Here is a 22,613-nt window from a genome sequence, read left to right on the forward strand (position 1 = left end):
CCCTTCTGTGCCACGTGGGAAAGAAAGCCAGCTAATAGACTAGATTTAAACTGATGAGACTTTGGCAATCCAGGGTCAAGAACACCAGCCAGAGAGGACAACTTGGAGCAGATTGTGGACAGGAGGAGATGTTTATATTTCAGTCGGGGGGGGGGTCTAGACTCCACATTTAAAAAATAACACAGTGCCTCATGCCCCCTTTCACACAAATAAAGCACTTACAGCTTCCAGATACCCCAGAAAGAAGCATTTGCAGACCCTGAAATGAGAGAATGTCTGAGAAAACAAAATGCAGATTGGATGCCAATCATCATCATCATCATCAAAACCCCATCTAGTCTTTGCCTGCTATTGCGAGATTCCCAGGCACCGTCTCTCTTCTGAGGCCAAGGAGTGTGTTGGAGCAAGGTGGAGCTTCTTGTGTCCCAGTCCGTTTGTGAATGGCCAAAGAGCTGTGAGAATCCATTGGGGCTTGCTTGGTCCTTGGGGTTTTTGGCAAATGCGTTTGGCCCAGACTTATGTGGGTTTGTGGCGAAATGTATATATAGGGAAAAGATGCTTATTTTGCAGTGGGGCCTGTAAGCTCATTAGCTCCAGGGTCCAAAATTACCCCAGCTGCACCCCTGATTGCTGTTACCAAAACTGAGCCACCTGGAAGGCGAATCATGCCAATTCATCTTCCCCCAAGCAAATGAAGATGATGGAGGTGGGAGAGTTGGAGAGCCACATTTTCACATCTGTGTGGATTTTGTTTTGATATCTGAATTAGTTTCACGTTGTACCAATGGACTCCAGCTGCTTAGCAAAGGGTCCCGGATGATTGCAGAAGACCTTTGAGGAATCCATCGGCAGAGATGCTGGCCTTTCTGCTCCGTCAGTCCCTACTTTGATTTCTGGTTGATCCGTTACTTAAACTATATATTGTTTGTTATCATTATTTATTTATTTATTTGATTTATGTACCACCCTTCATAAAGTTGAAATAAGAGCCTCCACATAAGGGCAGTTAAGACTCGTCTATTCACCCACTCTTTAAATGAGATACTTTTTTAAATGGTGTTTTAAGTTTTAGATTATTGTAATGTTTGTGGGGGAGTTGTATTGTTTTGTTGCAAACTACCCAGACATGCAAGTTTTCGGCAGTCTACAAATGTGTCAAATAGACAGGCTCAGGCTGGTTTACATTACGATTTAAAAAGCACACATATAATACAAGAATTAGAATCAAAACAGCATTTAAACCAGATTAAGATTCAAAACGAAAGTGTGCCGCCGAGTCAGCGTCGAGCGGTTTTCCTTGGTAGAATACAGGAAGGGTTTGCCATTGCCTCCTCCCGCGCAGTGTGAGACGAGGATGCCTTTCCGCACCTTCCTAGATCGCTGCTGCCCGAGACCAGCGGGGATTCGAACCGGCAACCTCCGGCTGGCTAGTCAAGCATTTCCCCGCTGCGGCATTAGGCGGCTAGACATCATTAAAGCTCACCCGAAGTGGCGCAGCGGAGAAGCGCCCAAGCTGGGGGGGAGCCCAAGACGCCGCCGCCGGGCATCGACGTCGACCTGGCGCTGCCGCCCGCTCTATGCGCTCGCTCACTCACTGCGCACGCGCGGCGCTGCTAGAGCTGGAGAAGGAGGAGCAAAGCCCGCAGAGGGCGGCCCCCTCCCCCCTCCCCAAGGGCGCCTCTTGGCGGCGCTGCAGCACCAGCACCAGCCGGGCGGGGGCGCTCCCCGCTTCGGGAAACCCGCGCTCTGCAAACCCTCCCGCCGTCGCATGCTCTTTTGCATATCCCCGCCCCCTGACCGCCTTCTCGGGGCGCCGAGCCGTTGCCATGGAGACCGCCGGGACGCGGCGCGGCCTGTAGCCGGAACAGGGAAGCGCCGGGGCGGGACCCTTCCTGAATCGCCACCCCCGCGGCGGTACGGGCCTCCCTCGCCTGCCCTCCACCCCTCCTCGGTGCTCTTGCCTCCGGTCTGCCCTCCTCCAGCGCTGCTCCTTTGCCAAGTCCGAGCGGTCCCTGCCCCGAGGGAGGTACAATCGGTCATTCTCCGGGGGGGGGGCAGCAGCAGCGATGGGGGAGGGCAGCAGGCAGCTGGTTTGGGCCCCATTGATTGATTGATTGACTGCATTTCTCTCCCACCACCCTTCCCTCCGGCGGGGCATAGGTGGCTCTTTTATCTCCACAACAACCCTGTGAGGTAGGCCAGCTGGGCGGGGCGAGAGCTGGAGGCTGAGGCTGGCGGCCAAGATCGCCCAGTGAGAGTTATGGCTGCGTCACGGGGCTGTCGGCCTCCCCAGATGATGCTGAGCAGTGGCTGCTGTGGGTGATGGGAGTCGTAGTCCATCAGCATCTGCCGACCCGAGGCTGGGAGGAGCCCCTGGTCGAACACTCTCCCCGTGGATCTGGCAACCGGCTAATTTTGTCTGCAGGGAAAGAGACGGGGAGGGGCGGAGGGGGGGTTAAAGCAGAGGAGCCCCCCCCCATGCCCACCAGGCCTCGAGAGAGAGAGAGGAGGGGCCGAACCAGGGCAATTTGCACCTCCACCAGCAAAGGCACTTCTCTTGCAAAGGGGGAGAGGGAAAGAAGGTGGGGCCCGCACCCCTGCAGGCCCTGCAAGCTCTGCCCCTCCATACAGCCTTCTTCCCCATCTCCTCTCCGCCTCCGCCTCGGCTGCAACTCACCACCCAGCAGCTCCCTGGCCTCCCATTAAAACACGCGTCATGCCCTCTGGGGTTTCCCCAGCATCCTCCTCCTCCCAAGGGCCAGTCATGCCTGCGTTTTGGGATCCTGACCCCCGAGCTGGTCAAGGTGCCGTAGAAACTTCCTTCGCCTGTGTCTGTGAGAGTATTGGCGCATTCTTGCCCGTGAGGATGTGTAGCAGGCTCTTTACAGACTTGGAACTAGTTTGCCGGGTGAGATTGTCTTGGCTTTTAAGGTAGGAGACAATGGAAATGAGAGCCTTGTGAGGCTGTCGTGCTGTGGATTCTCCAACAGCAATCACTAGCCCCATCACGTAATTGTAGTAGCCAGAAATTTGTGAGGAGGGGGAGAGCTGGGGAAGGGAATCCTGCTTATGTCTGCTACAGGCACATCTCAGAGCAGCATCAGAAACGGCTGTTAGCGATACCTAACAAATCCGTAAAACAACCACAAGATGGCGAGCGTTAAACGTGGCGGTATAACTTGGGAGTGTTTTGTCACAGTGTCTTTCTTGCTCTTCCTTCATACAGATTTTCTCTGGGTCAAGATGTCAAAGGAGCAAGAAGAACGGGATTTGCAGAAGTTCCTCTGCGATGTGGATGACATTAGTAAGTGGATCATAAATGTGCTTGCACAGAGCCGTGCTTGAGCTGAGCCCATCACACACAACTCGGAGCACTGCCCAGGTGCCGCTGAAGGAAAAGGAAAAGTGCTCCAAGGACAGCACTTTACTTTCCAGAGAAGTAACTCCCAGCTGCAATTGGGGCAGCTGTTCCTGGTGCTAGATTCCTCTGCACTACTTAATGGTGACCATAATCACAGCAAAAAATTACCAAATTGTCAATATTTTTGTTTTAAAAGGCTGTCTTTTGACATGTATAGGTAATATCTACACCATGGACAGGCAACCTTGGTTCTCCAGCTGTTGTTGAACTACAACTCCCATCATCCCTTGTCACAATGTATTGTGGCTGGGGATGATGGGAGTTGTAGTTATTAACAACTGCTGGTGAACCAAGGTTGCCTGCTCCTGATTCGCACATTGGTTGTAATATAAAAACCAGTTACCCATACCTGGTGCATACCTGTTTTTTTTAAGGAGCTTCGGGACTCTTGTGCTCACTTTAACAGACTTTCTAGTTGATTCCCATGGGATTTTTCACCTATGATCAAGTTAAATGCAACTGTCTGGGGTTACTGGGTTACTTGAGGTCCTTCCCAACCAAAAGATAATGTAGGGAAGCAGTGTTATCACCAAAGAGATAAACAGCTTGAGCAGATAATTTATTAGAACTGTGATTTTCATAAGAGGCGCAGAGATACAATTGTGGACATAAAAATGTTTGATCACATGAAAGCACAAGCTTGCAAATAAATCTGAGAGTCAGTCTGCTACAAGTAATACTTCTGATTTATTTACTCTTTGTGTTTCAAAAATTACCTTAAAATTATCTTATATCATGATAATCAAGACTCTTAAAGCTTTCTGTTGATAACCTTGTCTTGTGAGATTTTTTTTTAATGGTGATGAGACCTGGTGTCTTGTCATCTAATTTCCTCTGAGAATTTTGAAAACCCTTTGTATAAACATAAATTCATTTATGCAATCTCAAAATCTCTTTGAAGTACATAATCCTGCCTCTGAGATTCAGCCAGAGAGCAGGGAGCTTTAGAAGTGTGAATAGCAAATCGGAGTTGAGGACTGGAAGGGGAGTGAGATGACAGAGGTGGTGCCCCCAACTCTCAACATGGAGTTCCTTGATGGAAGGGCGGCAGAAAATTGGGTCTAAGTCATAATTCCCTCAAGGAGATTGCAATAAATGCTTTTGCCATTGTTTTGAAAATACTGTGTACCAGTATTATAAAAAATGAGGTCCTTTGAAGTTTTTTTTACATGCTCAGCTGCTATAATACTTGCTAGCCTTGATTGCCTGTATCTAGTATGCTTTCAGTTTTAATCTCCACCTTTGTAATATATTGACAACTCTGTTTGGGGTCCCCCCGCCTCTTTTTATGTTCTCTTCCTTACAAGGCACTTGCAACTACCACTTAATTAAAGCTTTATACTAGTAAAGTGGACATTTTCCCCCTGCTCCATGCTTTCCCCCACTCTGTGCATGTTCAGAGGCATATAAAGGGTGGGAAAAACCCCAGTTAATGTTTCAGAAGAATTAAAAGGAAATTTTATGAGGTTTGAGCACTGGTTTGGTGCTGCAGGGAGGAGAGCAGGGAGTAGGCAATAGGAGACCGCTGCCCCATGCAGCTTCCTGCTGGGGCGATGCTTGGCCCAAGTACTCCCACGTGCCTTGTGTGGACGCATGGTGTTGCTGACCATGCAGATGGCACCTACGTATGTGTGTGTGTGTGGGGGGGGCACTTGGGCCAAGCGCTGCCCCACTAGGAAGCTGCACGTGGCAACAGAGAGCAGGTAAGGAGCTGATCTTCACTTTCTTTAAGCTCTCGTTTGCAGCTCCCCTTCACACAGTGCCAAACCAGCGCTCGAACCGGCTTTTACGTTCCCAGGACCAAAACTTTCCCAGTTGCTTGCATGTCACAATAAGCTCACCAATACCCAGCTTTGTGGGCACATCAGAACTCCTATGGTACTTGGAACTGGGCTAGTTATGTAAAGTTCATCCCAGATTCCCATATAGTGTTTGGAGACTGGAATATCAGCTGCATGATGTAATTCTGGGTAGCCATTTCACATCTAATTTTTAGATGGGTAGCCGTTTCACATCTAATTTTTTTAAAGTTCTGACACTGATATCCTACCTCTCTTATATGGGAAAGATAAAAATGAAATCTCATTTCCGCTAACAGGGCCATCTCTGTATTATATAGAAAAAGAGGTTGTATTCTCTAGTGACTGTCTGATATTCTCTGCAAGCTTTGATTTCCTCTGCTGACTGCTTTACTTGAATGGTATAGAGAGGGGGTTAGTTGGGTCATCTGAGAAGGAAAAAGATTATTGTCATTGTTTGGGCCATTTTCTGCTCCTTTCTTCTGAATCCCTGACTCATCTCTCCTCTACTCCCTTATGCTCGCTGTTGGTTCAAATTGACTTTCTAATTCACTACTTGGAGAAATCTCAATTATTGCTTGGGTCTTCCATTTCTCCATCAAAACACAGGCACAACACAGCCAGGACTTCAATGAGTGCAATGAGATAAAACGCTGACTTTGGAATTAAAAATCTTGGCCGACTTGCTCTGCCTCCCCAAAACACTTTTCTTTTCATATCTCTGAGGTGCTGTGCAGTGTTCTGCCATGTGCGGGCAAAGCCCTCAATTGAGTCTAAGCTGGGCAATTTGTCCAGCATTGAGGTCACATCAAAAAGTTATTTCCTGCCAGAGGGCACAGCTGGTTTCACATTTGAGATGCAGTTAACATAATTTGCATCTCATTGTACTGAGCATGTTGGCTGCCAGACTCCAACTGATGGATGAGTTGCACCTGATGTCGGAGTCCTTCAGAGTTCATTAACGACAACAAATCCATATGGAACCAGGGGCTTTAAAGTTTTAGAGGAGAGGGGAGGGACCACAGCTCTGAGTCCCTGCTTTGCATGTGGACAAAGTCCCTAGTTCAATAGCTGGCAGCATCTCCAGGCAGGAATGGGAAAGAATTCTGTCTGGAACCCTGGAGAGCTGCTTCCAGTCACAACGATCCCGAGCTCAAGGAAGCAGTGATCTGACTCAGTAAAAAGCAGCTTCAGATCTCTGCATTTATGTATGTTTGTTATTGTTTTCAATTTTGTTGTTTCTTTTTGCGATTTCAGTTTCAAATGTATGACCTATAATTAATTAATTAAAATAAATGATATATTAGATTTCTAGGATTCTAACCAGAGCTTTAGGGTCACAAGAAAGTACCTCTGAGGTGTCATTTATTGGGACAGGTGTGGGATATCTCTTAGCAATCTCTACACCTGCTAAGACATGAGACAGAGGTGATCCTTAGTAAAGTGGAGACACCCTTGTTTTACCCTTACCTGGCAGTCTTCTTAAAAGACACAGGAATTTCAACGTGTGCATGTGCGTGGACACACACACACACACACACACACTCTTGTGCCTGCCAGAGCTGACCCTTTGGGCAGTAAATCTGTGTGAATATTCTTTTGTTCTGCTTCTTCCATTGAGTTTGAAGGGAACACCCTGCACAGAGAGGGAATGTTCAAGTAGGCATAACTTGTGAATTTCAAAGGTATGCATGACTCAGGGTCAGGATTTCGCACCAGTTTTGTCTGGAGTCTCGCCTGTTTTATACTTATTTATCTTTTCTACTCTTTTCAGCTAACTTGATTCAAGGCTTGAATTCTGCAGATCCTGCTATCCAGGAAAAAGCCATCACAGATACAGAGAAAAGACTCAGCTCCACAACGGTCAAAAATGAGAACAAATGCAAGACCAAGGTAGACAGAACACTCATCAACACACGGAGTATGGTAAGGCTTATGTTGTAAGAAATTCTGTTTTTTGATCATGATACGGCAATCCAGGACAGAACTTCTAGTAATGGAGTGCAGGTTTCCCCTTCATTCAGTTTTCTCCTCAGCCTTCATAGAAGGTGTAGTGATCAGCCACCCCTCCCCCCCCCATAAAGAGTTAACCAGAAGTGAACCCTGTCCTGACTGACAGGCTGGTGAACTCCAGGGCTCAGCCAATCAGCACACCAGGTGGGTGGAACCAAGAGAGCCATTGGGTGGAAGAAGGAGCTCTTTGTCAGGGAAGAAGCTGGTTGGGAGTGCAGAGGAGGACATGTGGTCGTGAAGACTGGCTGCAGGAAAATGCCTCTGCAGGTCCTGGGAAGCCAGGAGGACAGAAAGCTTGAATCCTCAACCAGATTTTGGTGAGTTCAAGAAACAGAAGCCAGGGCTTTGGCTTCGGCAAGTTAGTCTAGGGAAAAATTTGTTTAGTCAGACTTTGTATTAGCCTTTCAGTTTCTTTGTGTGTTTTGTATATCCCTGATACTGGTCTATTATTGCTTACCTTTAACATAACTAAACAAAGAAACACTAGCCTTTGCTCATCCAGCCAGGGAGTTGCAAAAGACTCTGGAAGCTTTTAATTGTGCTTTTGTATTTTCCTACATATCTGTTCTTTGCAACTAGGTAACCACGATTTTTAAAGAGTGCCACCCCAACATCATTCGGGGTGCTTTTTGAAGTATTATTGTAACCTACTGCATCATCTCATACCGCGCGGGAGATGGCAGTGGTAAACCCCTCCTGTATTCTACCAAAGACAACCACAGGGCTCTCTGGTTGCCAGGAGTCGACACCAACTCGACGGCACATTTTACCTTTTATGAGTATTTATACCTGTAACTAAAAGCTGAGAAAGCCTCAAACGGAAGCAGTCTGTAGCATTTGAATAAAACTGTCTTTCTTTTTGTTCTTTTCTTTTACAAGCCTCTCCAAGTGGTGTGTTTAACTCAGGAGAAAGGGGGTGGAGCTGAAAGGGAGTTTTACTCTGGTGCAAACATGCCTTAGGTGGTCAACAGCTATCAGTTTTCTCACCACGTGTAGGCTTGCATGTGGAAAATTTTTGTATTTTTCCAATAGCAAAAGAAAGAGAGTTTCCCTGAGATTCCACCCCAAGCCCAGGGGGTTGGGGCTTAAACTCTGTTGATAAGCGGGTGGTGGTGGCAGCCTTTTGAACCTACCAAAAATTACAGAAAGGTTTTAGGAGAAGCCTTGCCAGAAAACGCAGCAGGGATGAGTCAACATTTTTCTTCCCCTCATGTGTGTTTGCTCTGAGACAAAGGCTTTAATCCGCTACAGAAGGCCATTTAAGAATTTTCTGCATGTTGATAATTGCTATACTGTATCAATTTCCAGTGTGCTTTAAACTTGCTCTAGCATTGCAAAACATTTTTCAAAACAGTGGGTAGTTGGTTGTGACAGGTCCCGTCGAAATTGATGGAATTTAAGTTAGTGGAGACAGGCCTCATTAATTTCATTTTCTCATTATTTAGGCATAACTAACTTTGTTTGGAGACAACTCAGTAGGTGCTAATGTTATGAAAAACGAAATCCTATATTTGATATAGCCTTGGAGTTTTGATGGAATGCTACCTAGTTTTGCTTTGATTATCTCTGATTACACCATTGCACCATTTGTGATGGTGATTCACTTTTTTAATGGAGCCTACAGAATTGTTATTTGTTACCATGAGAGCCTGTTCAGGGGCTCCCCTGAGCAGCACTCCTCTATATTTTTAACTACAAGCCTGTAGTTATCACTGTTTTGCACTCTGGATCCCACGGGACTGTGAGATTCCCACTTTGCTTCACCTGCAGCTGACTGAAAGGTCATGTCACTTTGGCAAGCAGCTTGGGAAAAGGAACTCTTACATCAAGTTCAAAGCACAAGTCTGCAGAAGGGCCTCCCCTGGTGGTCACCCCCTGAATACTCAACATGTGGGAAGCTGAAGTGGAGTTGATTTAAACAAGAGCTCTTCTTTAAAGAATAAGCCAAGTATTCTCCCTGTAGTTGGCACAGTGAATTAAGTCAAGATAGCACCTCCTCAGGAAGGAGTGATAAGGAAGCAAAGGATTAGCTCCTTTGCTAATGAGCATGTGAATGGCTAGCTCAAGATGCTGGAAGTCTACTTGTTTTTAGTTGCTCACAGATACTCTGACAGACTTGAGAGATAAACTTTGATGAGTTCATTTGGCCTCTCCCTTCCTAGCCTTTGTCGAAGAAGCAGCTCATTTTTGTCCAAGAAGAAGTTTACTCTTCCCTTTTGAATAGCACAGTGAAACATCCTGTGCTTTGTCCCTTTTGTCTGCCTTCGCAAGGTGTGTTTAGCATAACACCCTCAGGCCAGAGTTTCCCTATAACTGGTGAAGAAACCATTGATCACTGCCTCTTCTGAACAAAGAGTACCTTATGTATACCTTGGAACCATCATTATTAGTCAGGCATGGCTAAATTGCTCTGGACCCAGTTATGCTTGCTCTTTGGTTCTGTGCTGATGGGAAACCTTATCAGGATTGACTCCCTAAACATTTTATGGTTGCAAGCAGGAGTTTTCTGCAAACAGGAGCTTTAATTATGAAATGTACAATAGTGTGTGCCATTATTGCTGTTTTAAGCATCAACCTGCAGCTACAATTTACCCAGCTGAAGTGTCTCCAGAATTGTTTGCCAAATTGATTTTTGTATCCCAAGCCCTGAATTATTGGGCTTTTCTGTTTGTTTTCCTTCCTGTGGCTTTTTAATGCTCCCGATAGAATTAGTTTTGACAGCTCTGGAAACGCTGCTCCTCTTTTTGAGGTATGGGTTATTATGGAGAGGGACTTTAAGTGGCTTTGAAAAATGAGCCTGATTGGTTTGTCTCCCTTCTCCAATTTTTCATGCAGGACGTAACTTTACAGAACAATATTGAACTGTTTGTTGCAAGACACAGACATGTGCCCCTCCTCAGAAATTGCAGCTAACTTTTTGTTCAATCCCTCTCCTTTTAGGGCTTGCCAGATCAGGAGGAAATGATGAATCCAGGTATGACGTTGGTTAGATCACTGCACAGTCTCTCAGATTGGAATGCCACACGAAACACTGTGGTGTGCAGATGAAGCAGCCTCTAGCTTGGTTTTCGGTTTTCTAGAAGTTGTTGGTATGTTTCAAGCGCTGCCTGTATGTCAATGGGTTTTGATTCAGCACATCCCAAGAGATGCTTCTGCTGTGCGCATTGGTGAGGAAGCAGGGGAGGATGAGCACAACAGACGACTGCAGACCCTGCAGACGCCTCTGTGTGGAGGGAGCTCCCTGCTGGAGGGGGTGTCTATTTGGTATTTAGGGTTTGTTGGTTTGGATTTTATCTGTAAAATGTATAGGCCACACTCAAGGCAAATCATAACAGCAAAATCCAGTTAAACCGTAATAACAAGATCCATTGGCCCACCTTCAGCCTTCAGGGTTTGAATCCTGCCTTTGAGGCTGCAGGTGGCCTGTAGCCCTCCGACTAGTAGCCATTCATAGATCTCTCCTCCATGAAGCTTTCCAAACCCCTCTTAAAGCCATCCAGGTTGTTGGCTGTCATCACATCTTGTGGCAGAGAATTCCACAAGTTGATTATGCGCTGTGTGAAAAAGTACTTCTGTTTGTTGGTCCTAGATTTCTGCGCAGTCAATTTCATGGGATGACCCCTGGTTCTAGTGTGATGTGAGAGGGAGAAGAATTTCTCTCTCTCCACTTTCTCCACACCATGAATGATTTTACAGACCTCTGTCATGTCTCCCCACAGTCGTCTTTTTTCTAAGCTAAAAAGCCCCAGGTGTTGTAGCCTTGCCTCATAAGAAAGGTGCTCTAGGATCTCTGCTTCTTTCTTCAACCATAAACATCTCGGGGCGGGGGGAGTGGTACCTCACTGTCTGACCTCTCTCTCTCTCTCTCTCTCTGCTAGAGCCAGGGAGAAAGGCTGCACATGGTCAGAGTTCTTGGTGGGGAGGGACCAGAAGGCAGTTGGTCTCGGGAACTGCGCTAGACCTTGCAAGTGCTCTGTGGTCATCTGCCTCAGAATCTGCCCTCCGGCTCTTCGTTAGCTCCCTGGTTCTGAGCTGTCTACATCTCATTGATGGACTGGATTGCAGACTGCCTTCTCTAATTTAGTGACATCCTAAAGCACTGGAGTTCTGTAGGTTTTTGAAAAGAAGAAAATAGCTCCCAAGTTCCCACATTTTCAGTCAGGTACATAATAAGCCCAAATGGCCTGGATCATTGGTGCTTTTTCAGCATATTTGATAATTGCGTTTCATTATCCAGAAATTAGAAAGCCCTGGTCTTGTACAGACACATTTTGTTTCAAAGGCAAGGATTAAAATCATTTCCAGCATTATGGGTCTCTGTAGATGGAAGGTTATCACATGCACCCCTTCTGATTTGGTGCCGCTTTAATAAAATGGCCCTTTTCAGATTGCCATTTTGCATCTCAGAAATGACTTCATTCTGCTTGGCAATTTGACCTCTTTTTTTTTGTCCGTTCATTTGTTTAAAAGGATCAAACTCTTTTTCTCTGTATTAAACTTCCACCTCCATTTTCTTGGCTTTCAGAGAATTTCTTGGCTGCTGTAGAAAAGGATGCCCAAGAGCGAGCAAAGCGAAGGAAGGAAAATGAAGCCTTAGCAAATGGTAACTGTTGAACTGGGTCATTTTGGTTGTGTGTCTGTCACAGGGCAGGCGGAACTGTCCACGCAGAAGCTGCTGCATTAGGAGATAACTTGAGTGTGATGGGGCTGTGGAGGGAGCGATCCTTGGCACGCCAAACCTCTGGCACTCTCAGGACCAGCACCGAGAAGGCATTTAAGCAGTCCACGAATAATTGACCATTTGACTGGTTGTGATACGTTATCGGATATAGCAAAAAACGGTCACATTTTATAGCCTCGGTTTGTTACAACTCAGCCTTAACAAAGGGACATTATTATTTATTATTTTGAGTATTAATATACTACTTTTCAGCCACCACCACCACAAAAGTTCTCAAAGCAGTTTTCATAGCAGAAGTCACAAGAGGGTGATGCCCTGCCTGCTTGGGGCTCGCACTCCAGAAAGAAGCACAAGGGAAACTCTAGCCACAGCCACCTGCAGGGACTCTCTGCTGCGATGAACAGGGACAGCTCCTCTCCCCTGGCTAAATAAAAGAGAGCCACTGTCTTAAAAGGTGCCTCTTTGCCTGGTTAAACTGGGCTAATGATAACTGGACAGGGCAGGGGCCATTGGCCATTGTGTTTGTGGAGGAGGGGAGTTGCAGTTCAGCAGCAACTGGGGGACCCCCCCCTCCAGGAAAAGCTTATGAGAGCCTTGCAGGTCAAGGTGCCTACTTTGAAATAATACCTCAGACTTAGCTCCTTGTTTTTCTTCCATCCGCCTTCCAGCTAACAATCTGACCTTCACCCTGACAATGAATTCCCATGTCTCATATGACTATCCTCCTTGCAGCACTGAAAGAAATGGGGAACGACGCTTTCGGCAAAGGGGACTATGCACTGGCCATCCAGAAGTACACAGAGGGCCTGAAGAAGCAGAAAGACATGCAGGTGCTGTACACCAACAGAGCCCAGGTCAGTCGGGAGCCTGAGCAAGGCCAAGTGCTCATTTGCTCCTCAGTGCAAAGGGTTTATTACTTTGAGGAGGAGTTGCATGCCCGCTGCTCATCCCGGGGGGCTCTCAGAGCAGCTAAGAATGATTTGGGTTTTTTTTTAAAGACAGCAACTATGCAAATACATTACCTAGCCTCTGCAGGGCTTCAGAATGGTCATCCCGATTCACCTTCCTCACAACCCTTTTGCATTTGGGTCATGCAAAATATTCCCGTATTTGAAGAATATCCATTGTCTTCATGTGCTGCACAGCTCCCAGGTCTGTTTGGCCTTGGCTTGATTGCCCTTAGCCTTGTACCTTTTGGTGCCCCCTGTGCCATTTCTTCTGACTTGCAAAGTGGGTGTTCAGTTGTGGGGGGGGGAACGGGTAAGTGAGATGACAAGCCCATGACATTTGCTACTCAGAAAGTGATAGATGGATGCGATTTCCTTGAGGACTTATTACTGTAGCAACTGTGAGTTTGCACAAGGCAGCATGCCCCCCCTCCAGATCCATTTGCCTTTGGGGACACAGACAATTCAAACTATATATAGATATAGATATTTATTTATTTATTTATGGAACAAGACCAAACATAAAACAAGATAAGTGTTATAGATGCTCCTGAGAGGCAGAAGCAAACCTTGAGAAGCGTGGAATGAAAGAGCAGAACTGGCCTCCGTAGGCTTTTCTGGAGTCTCGGCATGTTGCAGACAAACTGCAAATTCTCCGCAAGTGCTCACCTCGCCTTTCATTCTCCTCGTAATAGGATTTGATGGGCTTTGCATCTTGCCATGTTCTCAACAATGAATATTAATGGAATGTTTAGAAGAAAATATGATAGAAAGTTACTAAGAGGGTATTGTAGACTCTGTTCTTTCATTCATCCCCCTTTACCCTGCATTCAGCTCTATTCCAAAGGCACAACTTGAGCTTTGCTGTTGTCGTCACCCTGAGACAGTTCCCAGAGCAGTGCCAAGAACCCAAGCCAAGCCATCTGGCATCTCTGTGGCTCAAAAGTGGCTGGAGACAATGTCGACCCTTGGCTTCTAAGGGCTGCTTCCTCAGCCTATCTGCATGTGTTGAAATTAGGCTGGAAATGGGAAGGATCTGTCAGCAGCATATGGCACGGATCTGATGAAGGAAGTGGAGCACACCAGCTTGGAATGTGCCCAGTGCTGAGCACCAGACCCTCTGTTTCAGCTCTTTCCTTCCTCGTCCAGATGAGGGGTTCCCAGTCTTGGACCCCTGGATGTTGCTTGTAGAGGAGAGGCCTTGCACATTCTCACAGCGGTTTCTTCGCAGACTCACTACCATCTTTATTCTTGGGATCCAAAATGTGGTGATAGGGTTCTGTTGCATAAGGGGAGCCCCAGCAAGTGGCTCGGGCAATATGTGTGAGCTCCTGAATCCAGAGGGGTCCATGGGTGGGGTGGCCTTTGAAGCCATTGCCTTGGAATTCCCACCGGGGGAAGTCTGTTTCTCCTGGTCCCAGCATGCACTGGGGGCTGCTGGCGACTCCCCTTCCTCTTCCGAGGAGGTCCCATCCAACTCGGCCTCCAGGACCTGGCAGGTTGATCCATTGCAAGTTTACTGTGGTGAGCATAGTGTGTGTCAGGGACAAGCTGTCTCCTTTTCCTGGGGCACGTTTCACGCTGCAGTGCCTAACTGGGGATCCAGACAGTTGTCACCTGGGTGGCTCCTTTGAGGGCTTGTAAGGGTCACTTCTCACTCTTTGCAAAGATGCACTTTGCATCATGATTGGTGCTCTCAGAACTACTAAAATGAGTTTGTCACACATTTTAGAGACTGCTGTATCACATGGGCAGCTTCTCTGGGATCTCGTATCTTGCAAGGCACCCCACTGGTGCAGAATTCCATCTCCCTCGCCCCAAGGAGTCAGGGCTTTCTCTAATTTAGAGCCTTAACTCTCGGCCCACTACTGTTGTGGGAACTCCTTCTGTCCCAGTGAATGGTGCTTAGAGGAGAAATTACGACGGGGCTGGAACTCTGTGCCACTGACCCTGTGACATAAGGCAATGCCATGACGGTTGACCCTTCCCCGTGTCCTCTGGTTTAATTTGTCTGCTAGCTCTGTGGCGTGTTGACAAACGGGCACTCAAGTGTGTCTGGAAGACAGTGATTTCACCAAAGCCAGCTTTCCCAGCCCTCCCCGAGGGTTGAGGCATATTGCTTGAATAAATTAGTCAAGATTGTCTGAGTGCTTTGCTGAAGAAAAGCCCCATGGGAATGCACCATCTTGTGATTAAGCTGCCCTGCTTAAACTCATACCTCTCTGACGGCCCATTTCATTTCAGGCCTACATCAAGCTGCAGGAGTATGAAAAAGCCATCAGTGACTGCGATTGGGCTCTGAGGGTAAGAGCTTTTCACTTGCTCCAAGGTAAAAGCAGAGTTGAAGTGGGAAAGCAGGCAGCCAAGGGAGGCCTCTTGCTGTCCGTGAGGATTGAGGGCGAGCTCTTCACTTTTCTGGGCTTTCCTGCCTCATGACCCTCCTCCTCCTCCACCACACACTCACCTACTGCTCTGAGGTTTCACTGAGAATGGCAGTATAGCCCTGCCGATGAAAAGAGACTCTTGGATCTAGGAGGCCGGGCTTCAAACCCAGTCCCTCCCGCAGACTCCTTGTGCAGTCTTGGGCAAGTCGCTTACTCACCCTCAGTGCCTTGTGGTTAATTGTGCAGCCTGCCTTTCTTCCCTCGTGGGACTCAAGGTGGCATATTACCAAGGGGTTCCCAGGCAGACTCCCATCCAAGCACTGACCAGGCCTAGGCCTGCTGAGCCTTGGTCAGGTGACCATGCTGTCTGCCTTCCAACTATGCCCAGGGCCCAAATGGGAATGACACGAAAATGTCCCGCTTTGGAAGCCAAATGTGCTGAAAGTTCTGTGAATTAAAAGGGTCACCTCAGTTATGAGTGAAGGATCAAAGTGGGTGCTGCACTCCCTCAGAAGATAGTCTGGTGCCTCCCTGGAAATTGTATCTTTCAATTTAAAACAAAAATGAGATGCTAGCAGTCCTGGTGCTAAGGAGATTAACATAAGTTCCACGAAGTCAGAGCATAAATCTCCCAGCTTTTCATTTGTTTAAATTCAAATATTAATTAAAACACGGATGTAATTAATGATAAATTATCTGGTGGCGCTTCCTGAGATCTGTGTGAAAATGTGAGCTTAGTGTTCTGGCTCAGTTCTCCAGCATTTGCGACGTTTGCTTGCTGCTTATAACAAGAAGAGGCGAGCAATGTTGCATGCAAAATGATTCTTAAAACCCTGGCTTCCATTAGGCACGAGCCCTGTTCGGATGTTCTTAGTAAAGTGCTGTAGGCGTGTGTAAAACGGAGCCAGGAGTCCTGCCCCGGCCCCATCAGTCATCCTTGCCAGGGTTCCACTCACAGTTAGAGCAGCGTTTGTCTGAAGAGATGAACTCCGCATCCATGATGGCAGGCATTCCGTGACTGGGAGGTGCGAGAGCAATGGATCTGCTAGCAGTTGGAACCTGATTTTCTTTGACTGTTTGTTTGCCTTTTTTTTTTTTTAAGGAAGTCCTCCTCCTCTTCCTCATAACTACTGAGCCTGTTTCTGCTGCCTGAGATGGTTAGGCAGTTCTCTCCACAGTGGAGGATCCCCTACTGCTCTCTGCAGTGGCCACTTGTCCAGCTGTGCTCCTTGGACTGGATGCTGGCAGTAGCCGCATCTCATCTTGGTTGGGGAAGCCCCCCCCCTTGCTAGATATGGGTGGCCTCCACTGTCTTGTGGCAGGTCCCTTGTCTGGCCATGTAGCGTGAAGGGGCAAGGGGGAACCCTTTTTCTGGGCTGCCTAGGAATTCTGCTCCAGGTGTCCCCCAGCAGTCCCATGAGAAAGATGCCCTCTTGGATACCTCCCTTCCCAGCTGTGCAGCTAGCCCATGGGAGCCCAGAGGGAGGCAGCGAAGGCTCTGGCAGTAGGGCAGCCTGTGGAGCTCAAGGGAGCCCTTTCCCCAGGCAGCACAGAATGCCTCCTTTGCAGGACAAGGAGCACAGTGGCAGGAGGGGTCACTCCAGGCAGCTTGGAAGGATCCCAGGGAGTGACTCTGCAGCCCCCTGAGAACATGCTCCTTACTGAGCAAAGTTCTTGTGATTCTGAGGCATGTTTCAGCCCCCACTGGTGTATTGTGTATGAGGTGTGAAGACTATCTTTAAAAAAAAAAAAAGAATTACAGAGATAAGAAGTTACCAAGAGAACTTTGCTCATTGTGCTGAGAGAGGACTCCGTAGTGGCAGCATCAGGCTCTGACTGAATGCGGCACTTCTCCCATCAACAGGCACGAAGTGAATGTTTTCCTCGGCTGCCATCCAGGAAGCCCCTGCACCCAAGAGCTCCGCTCCTTGTCCAGTGCCGGCAGTTTGTCCCTGTCACTTTCCTTTGAGACGAGAAGACTGATGTCCACTTAGGAACTCAAGTCTTGAAAGCTTTCTGAAAGATTGTTTCCCCTGTCACTTCTAATAGCATAAGTGCCATTGATTTAGGGGCCCCCGCTGAACAGCAGGTCAGCTGTAGTACAGCAAAACTGCAGCCTTTCCAAAAGTCTGATGGGAATCTGCCAGCCTAAACAATGGCTGCATTTCAGTATAATTGAATGGGGGAGGCTGAAGAGTGTTCTACACATCCTGGTACGAGGCATCCTCAGAGAGTAGAGAAGATCTACGTAACTTTGCTTCTTGTAACTCTAGGAGCGTCGCCATCTTCAAATTCCCAAACCCCACTGAACATTGTAAATCCAGCCTTCTGTGCTCACCAGCCATGGAAAGACGCTTAACAAACCATGCTGGCCAGCACTTAGGTGTCAGCCAACTCCAGGCCATTTCCAGAGGGCCAGGTTTCTTAAAAACAGGTTTGATTCTCCCATGCTTGTGGTGTTCTGTATCACATGAAGTGGGTGCTGTTGAGTATCCAGAAGTGGCATTCCTTCTCAGAGTGTTTGGCCGTATGTGGCTAGACTTTGCTCTGGCCTAATGAGGCACTTTATTCTTTCTCATTCTGTTTGCTATGTAAACCACTTTGATAACTTTTTGTAGAAAAGCTGTATATGAATAATAATGATATTATTATTATTATTTAATTATAAAACAGAACCCAAATAGTAGTTCTCTAAAAGCACAGAGCAGTGCCTGCTGGTCGTGAAGGAGTGCTGGCATTCTTGTAGCCCTGGATTGCAAAGGTTTGCTAAATAATTCTGTTTAATACAGTGTGATGAAAAATGCATCAAAGCCCTCTTCCATATGGGGAAATCATACTTGGCCCTGAAGCAGTACAGTCAGGTAAGACCTGGACTTGCAGGCATTCTCCTCCTGTGAATCTGCATCAACTTATTCCTCTGTCAGCGGTGATTTCTGGGTCAGTGGTGGCCGTAAACGCAGAGCTATAAACTCAAACAAAATTAGTGCAAAATTTTGGCACATATGTTTTCATTAGAATTTTTTCTTCTAAAATGAAATGAACTTCTCCCATTGTTCTTTAAACATTATTAAAATATGTTTTTGTCAATTACAGGCTTTCTGAATTGCTGCTAATTTGACCATAATAATTACGTTCCAAGTTTTCCTATTCTGTTCCTCCATCAATGGTATTTTTGCGCTCATATATTTAGCAATTAGCATATGAAGTTCCTCCCCCTCCACTGTGTAGCTGATCAACTCTTTATTTCTCTTTTTGACATATCTTGTCACATATTTAACCAAAAAACCCAGAGCAACATAGGTAATTTGTCTTTTTAAAACTGGTGTTTATCACATTATTCGCTTTAATCAGAATATTTTTATTATCTCACCTTCTCACTAAATCAGCAAGAAATTTGCATTTGGGACAGAACATCACCAGTAATCCCTGGAGACTGCTGAGCAGGTTTTATTTTATTTTTAATCCTTGATGGAGTTTGGTGCCATTGATGAAGAACGTTATAGCAGTTTCCCCCATTAGTAGAAATTGCCACACATATATTGCATTTTTCCAACCCAGATGTAAGAACAGTGATCTTTAAATCCTTTTACCATAATGTGTTATCTATGCTTTCAGTAGCCAGCGTACTCATTAATATTTTATAAATTCTGGATGGTAATCCTTTGTGCACAATCAGAAAAATTAGTAATGATTCAAAAGTTGTAAAGGGGTAAGAAAGTACGTTATCTCTGTGCTCTGTGAATCAGATTGCAAACTTGGTAGTACTGTGTCCATGCTGGAGGATTGTCTAGGACAGAATTCCAAAGAAGGTCAAAGCAGAATTATTCCTGTGAAAATGTGGAACATCTCAGTTCACTTAAGAGGTTACTCAGGATTATATCAGTGTGAGCTCCACTAATTCCTCCTTGTTGTTAGGTACTTGTTTTCCTTTCCTTTCCTTTCCTTTCCTTTCCTTTCCTTTCCTTTCTGTTTCTTCTCTTCTCTTCTCTTCTCTTCTCTTCTCTTCTCTTCTCTTCTCTTCTCTTCTCTTCTCTTGTTAGAAAGACAGAAGAACAATAAGGTATGTAAGGTATGTGGTCCTCTGGAAATCATGTTCAGAATGTGTAGGTGTGCTGCTTTTGCTGCTAACCAACTGACTAAGCTATTGGAAAACTTCTTGAACATTTGCTTTTCAACTCTTTGATGGTCCCAGTCTAAGAGAGAAACAGTGGCGGGGGGGTGGGATTGGTGTCCCCCACTGTCATGAACAGCTCCTGCCAAATGGCCTGAATGAATCCTTTACAGTGCAACCCTAAACCCACTTACTGGAGAGTAAAACCAGTTCAGCACAGTGGGATTGGCTGGCACTTCTACTGACTGTTTCTGAGCATTGCCTTGGGGAAAAAAAACGGGGAGCTTAGAGGCCAAGAGTTCTGCTTTAAACAAGTGGAAGCTGTCTTTGTGTTTAGTGGTAGCCACTGATCGGGCCTTTGCATTGCTGACATTTTGTTTTTACATCCTTTAATTAGCCCTGACCTAAAGTCCTGCCTTTGCTTTTAAGTCCAGAGAGTGCTACCAGAAAATTTTAGAAGCTGATCCCCATAAAGAGAAGCTGTGCAAAGGTAAGGGATATCATAGCCTTTAAGCTTTCTGCTCCTCTCCTCCTGCTACTAGCTTAAAAGAAAGAACTAACTCCCCACATTTTGAAGCGTGGTGTTCTGGGCCTTTGGCTGTCCTTACACAGGTGCAGGAACCTTGCACTTATCCTTGTTCAATGTTATTCCATTCATTTTTGTTGTCAGGTTGGTGTCCTGCTCATTTCTGTGCTCTGCCTTTTGGTCTTTCAGATTGCATCAATGAAATAGACTTGGACGAAAAAAGACAATGTGAGGAGGAAAGAGCCATGGAGGAGTTGGAAGCCGGAAGGCAAACGGCTGTGTCTGTGAACCAGTTGCTTCAGAAACTCAACAGGCCTGATGAGAACATCCTCTACTACGCAGGTGGGATCCAGCTTTTGACAGGTGTCATACGAGACTGTGAGTACCCCATCCCCTTTGGCTTTTTTACTCTGTTCTTTGGGAGCTAAATGCTGGGATTTGGTAGCATGTGAAGAAGGGGCCTCAAGCTTGAACACAGATGAAGCTGCCTTCCAGTGCGTCAGACTGTTGGTCTTCTGCTCTGGAGGGTAGGTAGGGTCTCCCCAGGGTCTCAGGCAGAGACGGGCTCTTCCCATCACCTGGGACTGAACCTGGTGCCCTCTGTGCTCTACCACTGAGCTGTGGCTCTCAGCAGTTGTAAACCTGAATTGCTGCTGGCTGGTGCTTCTAAAGGGTTTTCTTTTGAATAGTGTGTACCAGGACAGTTCTTTGCTTTTTACAGTGCTTTGTCATCACCATGGCTCCAGTGAGCTCGTCTGTTAACACTGGGTTTTGAGTGAGCAGAAATCTGCCTTCACATGAGATCCTTCAGCCCAAACGACTGCTGCCCTGATGTGGTTATCTCATTTGTTACAGGCACGGAGCAAACCTTATTTAGGACAAACAATGGATTCAGTATCATCAATGACAACGAGGTCGTGCGACGGTAAGGGCTTTCATCAGGAAAACACTGAGGTATTGCAACAGGAGTCAATAGACACACTGTTTGCAAGAAATACAATCACCCCTATGAAAGTCAGATGGGCTGATCAGGTGATAACCCAGCAGCCAGTTGGGAGGCTGTTCTGACTTCTAGGTGACCTTTTTGGTTGGAAATTTAGATACACTGAGCAAAATCAGCTTGAGCGCATCCTCCACACTCTTGCTGGAAGGTTAGCGTTTCACATTTGTCAGGCCCAAGGGCAAGAAGAGCAAGTTAGGAAGCACAACGTGAAAGGAGACTGGAGCCAGGAGTGCTAAGATGCGCCCTTCACCCTCCACCAGTTTCAGCTGAAACAAAGTTTTCTCCCTTCTGGACATCAGATTAGACAGCCGAGGGAGGCACGGAGTGTTCCTGGAGTTAGGGCTTGACAGGAGGTGAAGGATAACATACTGTCAAATTGACACAGCCAATGTGGAGTAAGGTCGGTATAAATCCTGCAGGAAAATCCTCTCTCTAAAAATATTCCCAGGGAAGTTTCAGCGGTTAGAACAAAAGCAAGTGAGGGTCAACCTCACCTTCCACTTGACTTGCACAAGTGAAGTCAGCGCAGCAGATGCTGCCTTTGGTAATGCTACGTTCCCTGCCAATTCCTTTTAAGTTTTTTTAGGAGAACAGATCAAGGAGAGAGATTTGGTGGAAGAGTGTATGTAAGTGAAGGCAATCTGTACACAAGCACTTTCCCCAGATGTTGACTACAACTCCCACAATCCCCAGCTGCAGTGTCTTTTGCTTCGGGATTATGGGAGTTTTAGTCAACAACATCTGGGAAACCCCCTTAAAGGGAACACTGGTCCCCAGATGTTGTTGTTGGTGTTATTTATTCGATTTCTATATGTTGCTGGGCTTCAACTCCCACAGTCCCCAGCCACAATGGTCAAAGGCTGGGGATTATGGGAATTGAACATCTGGGGACCTAGGTTTGAGGAAAACACAGACAGACAGACAGACAGACAGACAGACAGACACACACACACACACACACACACACAGCCTTAGAGAAAAATGGGAGACATGGACTCATCTAGAGAAATGTTGACTCTGGCTTGAGGCATTTGGGACATCTTTTGCCATTCCATTGACAATTCTCTCCCATTCCCAAGGTTTGAAAAAATGCCTTTGGCCTTCGTCTCACTTACTGAAATGAAAAAAAAATCATTTGCTTGGGAATGAAAAAAAATGCGAATGTGGCACAAATTACTTCTGTTTTCTCCCTCTGCCCTGCCCAACGTCCAGCCTGAAGAAGTATCCTGAGTGTTTCAAAAGCAACCAGTATTTTAATCCCTAGTTGGCTGAAGTCAAAGGCAATGCCTCACTTGCTCTGTGTCTCTTCTTCTTCTTCTGCAGGCTCCCCCCCCACTGCTCCCAAGCACTGCCTCCATCCTCGGTGTTTAATAAGTTCATTCATTTTCCAGTGTCTTCTGCACTATGGCAAAATCTCCGGCCGAAGTGGAATTCTCCATTTCTCTCCTCCTCCTGTGGCAAGCAGTCTGCAAAGGGAATGGTAATCACCATGAATGTGCTATTAGTGTACTGCTGTTACGATGCTGGCGGTGCTTGAGAGGATTGTTTTCAATGAGCGTTGCTTGTGTGGGTGCACATTGTGTCTAGACCTTGCTGTTCACTGGAGATTTACAGGTCAAGCATAATAACCGCAAGTGGCGCATTAGCAGCGAGCTCATGGATTCCTGCCCCCTCGCCCAGGGAGCAGTAATGAAGCTGCTGCTGTCCTTCAGTCGGTGTGAGAAAACT

The 22,613-nt window shown here is 46.6% G+C and overlaps 1 protein-coding gene across 9 annotated transcripts in view; it reads left to right on the plus strand.

Moving 5' to 3' along the window:
* Positions 1–1,768: 1,768 nt before the first annotated feature.
* TTC12 (tetratricopeptide repeat domain 12) overlaps positions 1,769–22,613 on the plus strand; it is a 33,583-nt gene continuing 12,738 nt past the window's right edge. For 2 of the 9 annotated variants that reach the window (XM_053270024.1, XM_053270033.1), the window contains exons 1-12: positions 1,769–1,914; positions 3,227–3,304; positions 6,995–7,146; positions 10,174–10,207; positions 11,759–11,836; positions 12,647–12,768; positions 15,106–15,165; positions 18,035–18,106; positions 19,786–19,846; positions 20,072–20,260; positions 20,738–20,807; positions 22,277–22,365. In XM_053270024.1, coding sequence (XP_053125999.1) covers positions 3,244–3,304; positions 6,995–7,146; positions 10,174–10,207; positions 11,759–11,836; positions 12,647–12,768; positions 15,106–15,165; positions 18,035–18,106; positions 19,786–19,846; positions 20,072–20,260; positions 20,738–20,807; positions 22,277–22,365 — 988 coding nt within the window. In that variant the 5' untranslated portion in view covers positions 1,769–1,914; positions 3,227–3,243. Of the gene's footprint in view, positions 2,027–3,224; positions 3,305–6,994; positions 7,147–10,173; positions 10,208–11,758; positions 11,837–12,646; positions 12,769–15,105; positions 15,166–18,034; positions 18,107–19,785; positions 19,847–20,071; positions 20,261–20,737; positions 20,808–22,276; positions 22,366–22,613 lie in introns of all 9 variants that reach the window. The other 7 variants (XM_053270028.1, XM_053270030.1, XM_053270029.1 and 4 more) reach the window with 7 other exon arrangements.

Source organism: Hemicordylus capensis, chromosome 8 (genome assembly GCF_027244095.1).
Source record: "Hemicordylus capensis ecotype Gifberg chromosome 8, rHemCap1.1.pri, whole genome shotgun sequence".
NCBI classification, from domain to species: domain Eukaryota; kingdom Metazoa; phylum Chordata; class Lepidosauria; order Squamata; family Cordylidae; genus Hemicordylus; species Hemicordylus capensis.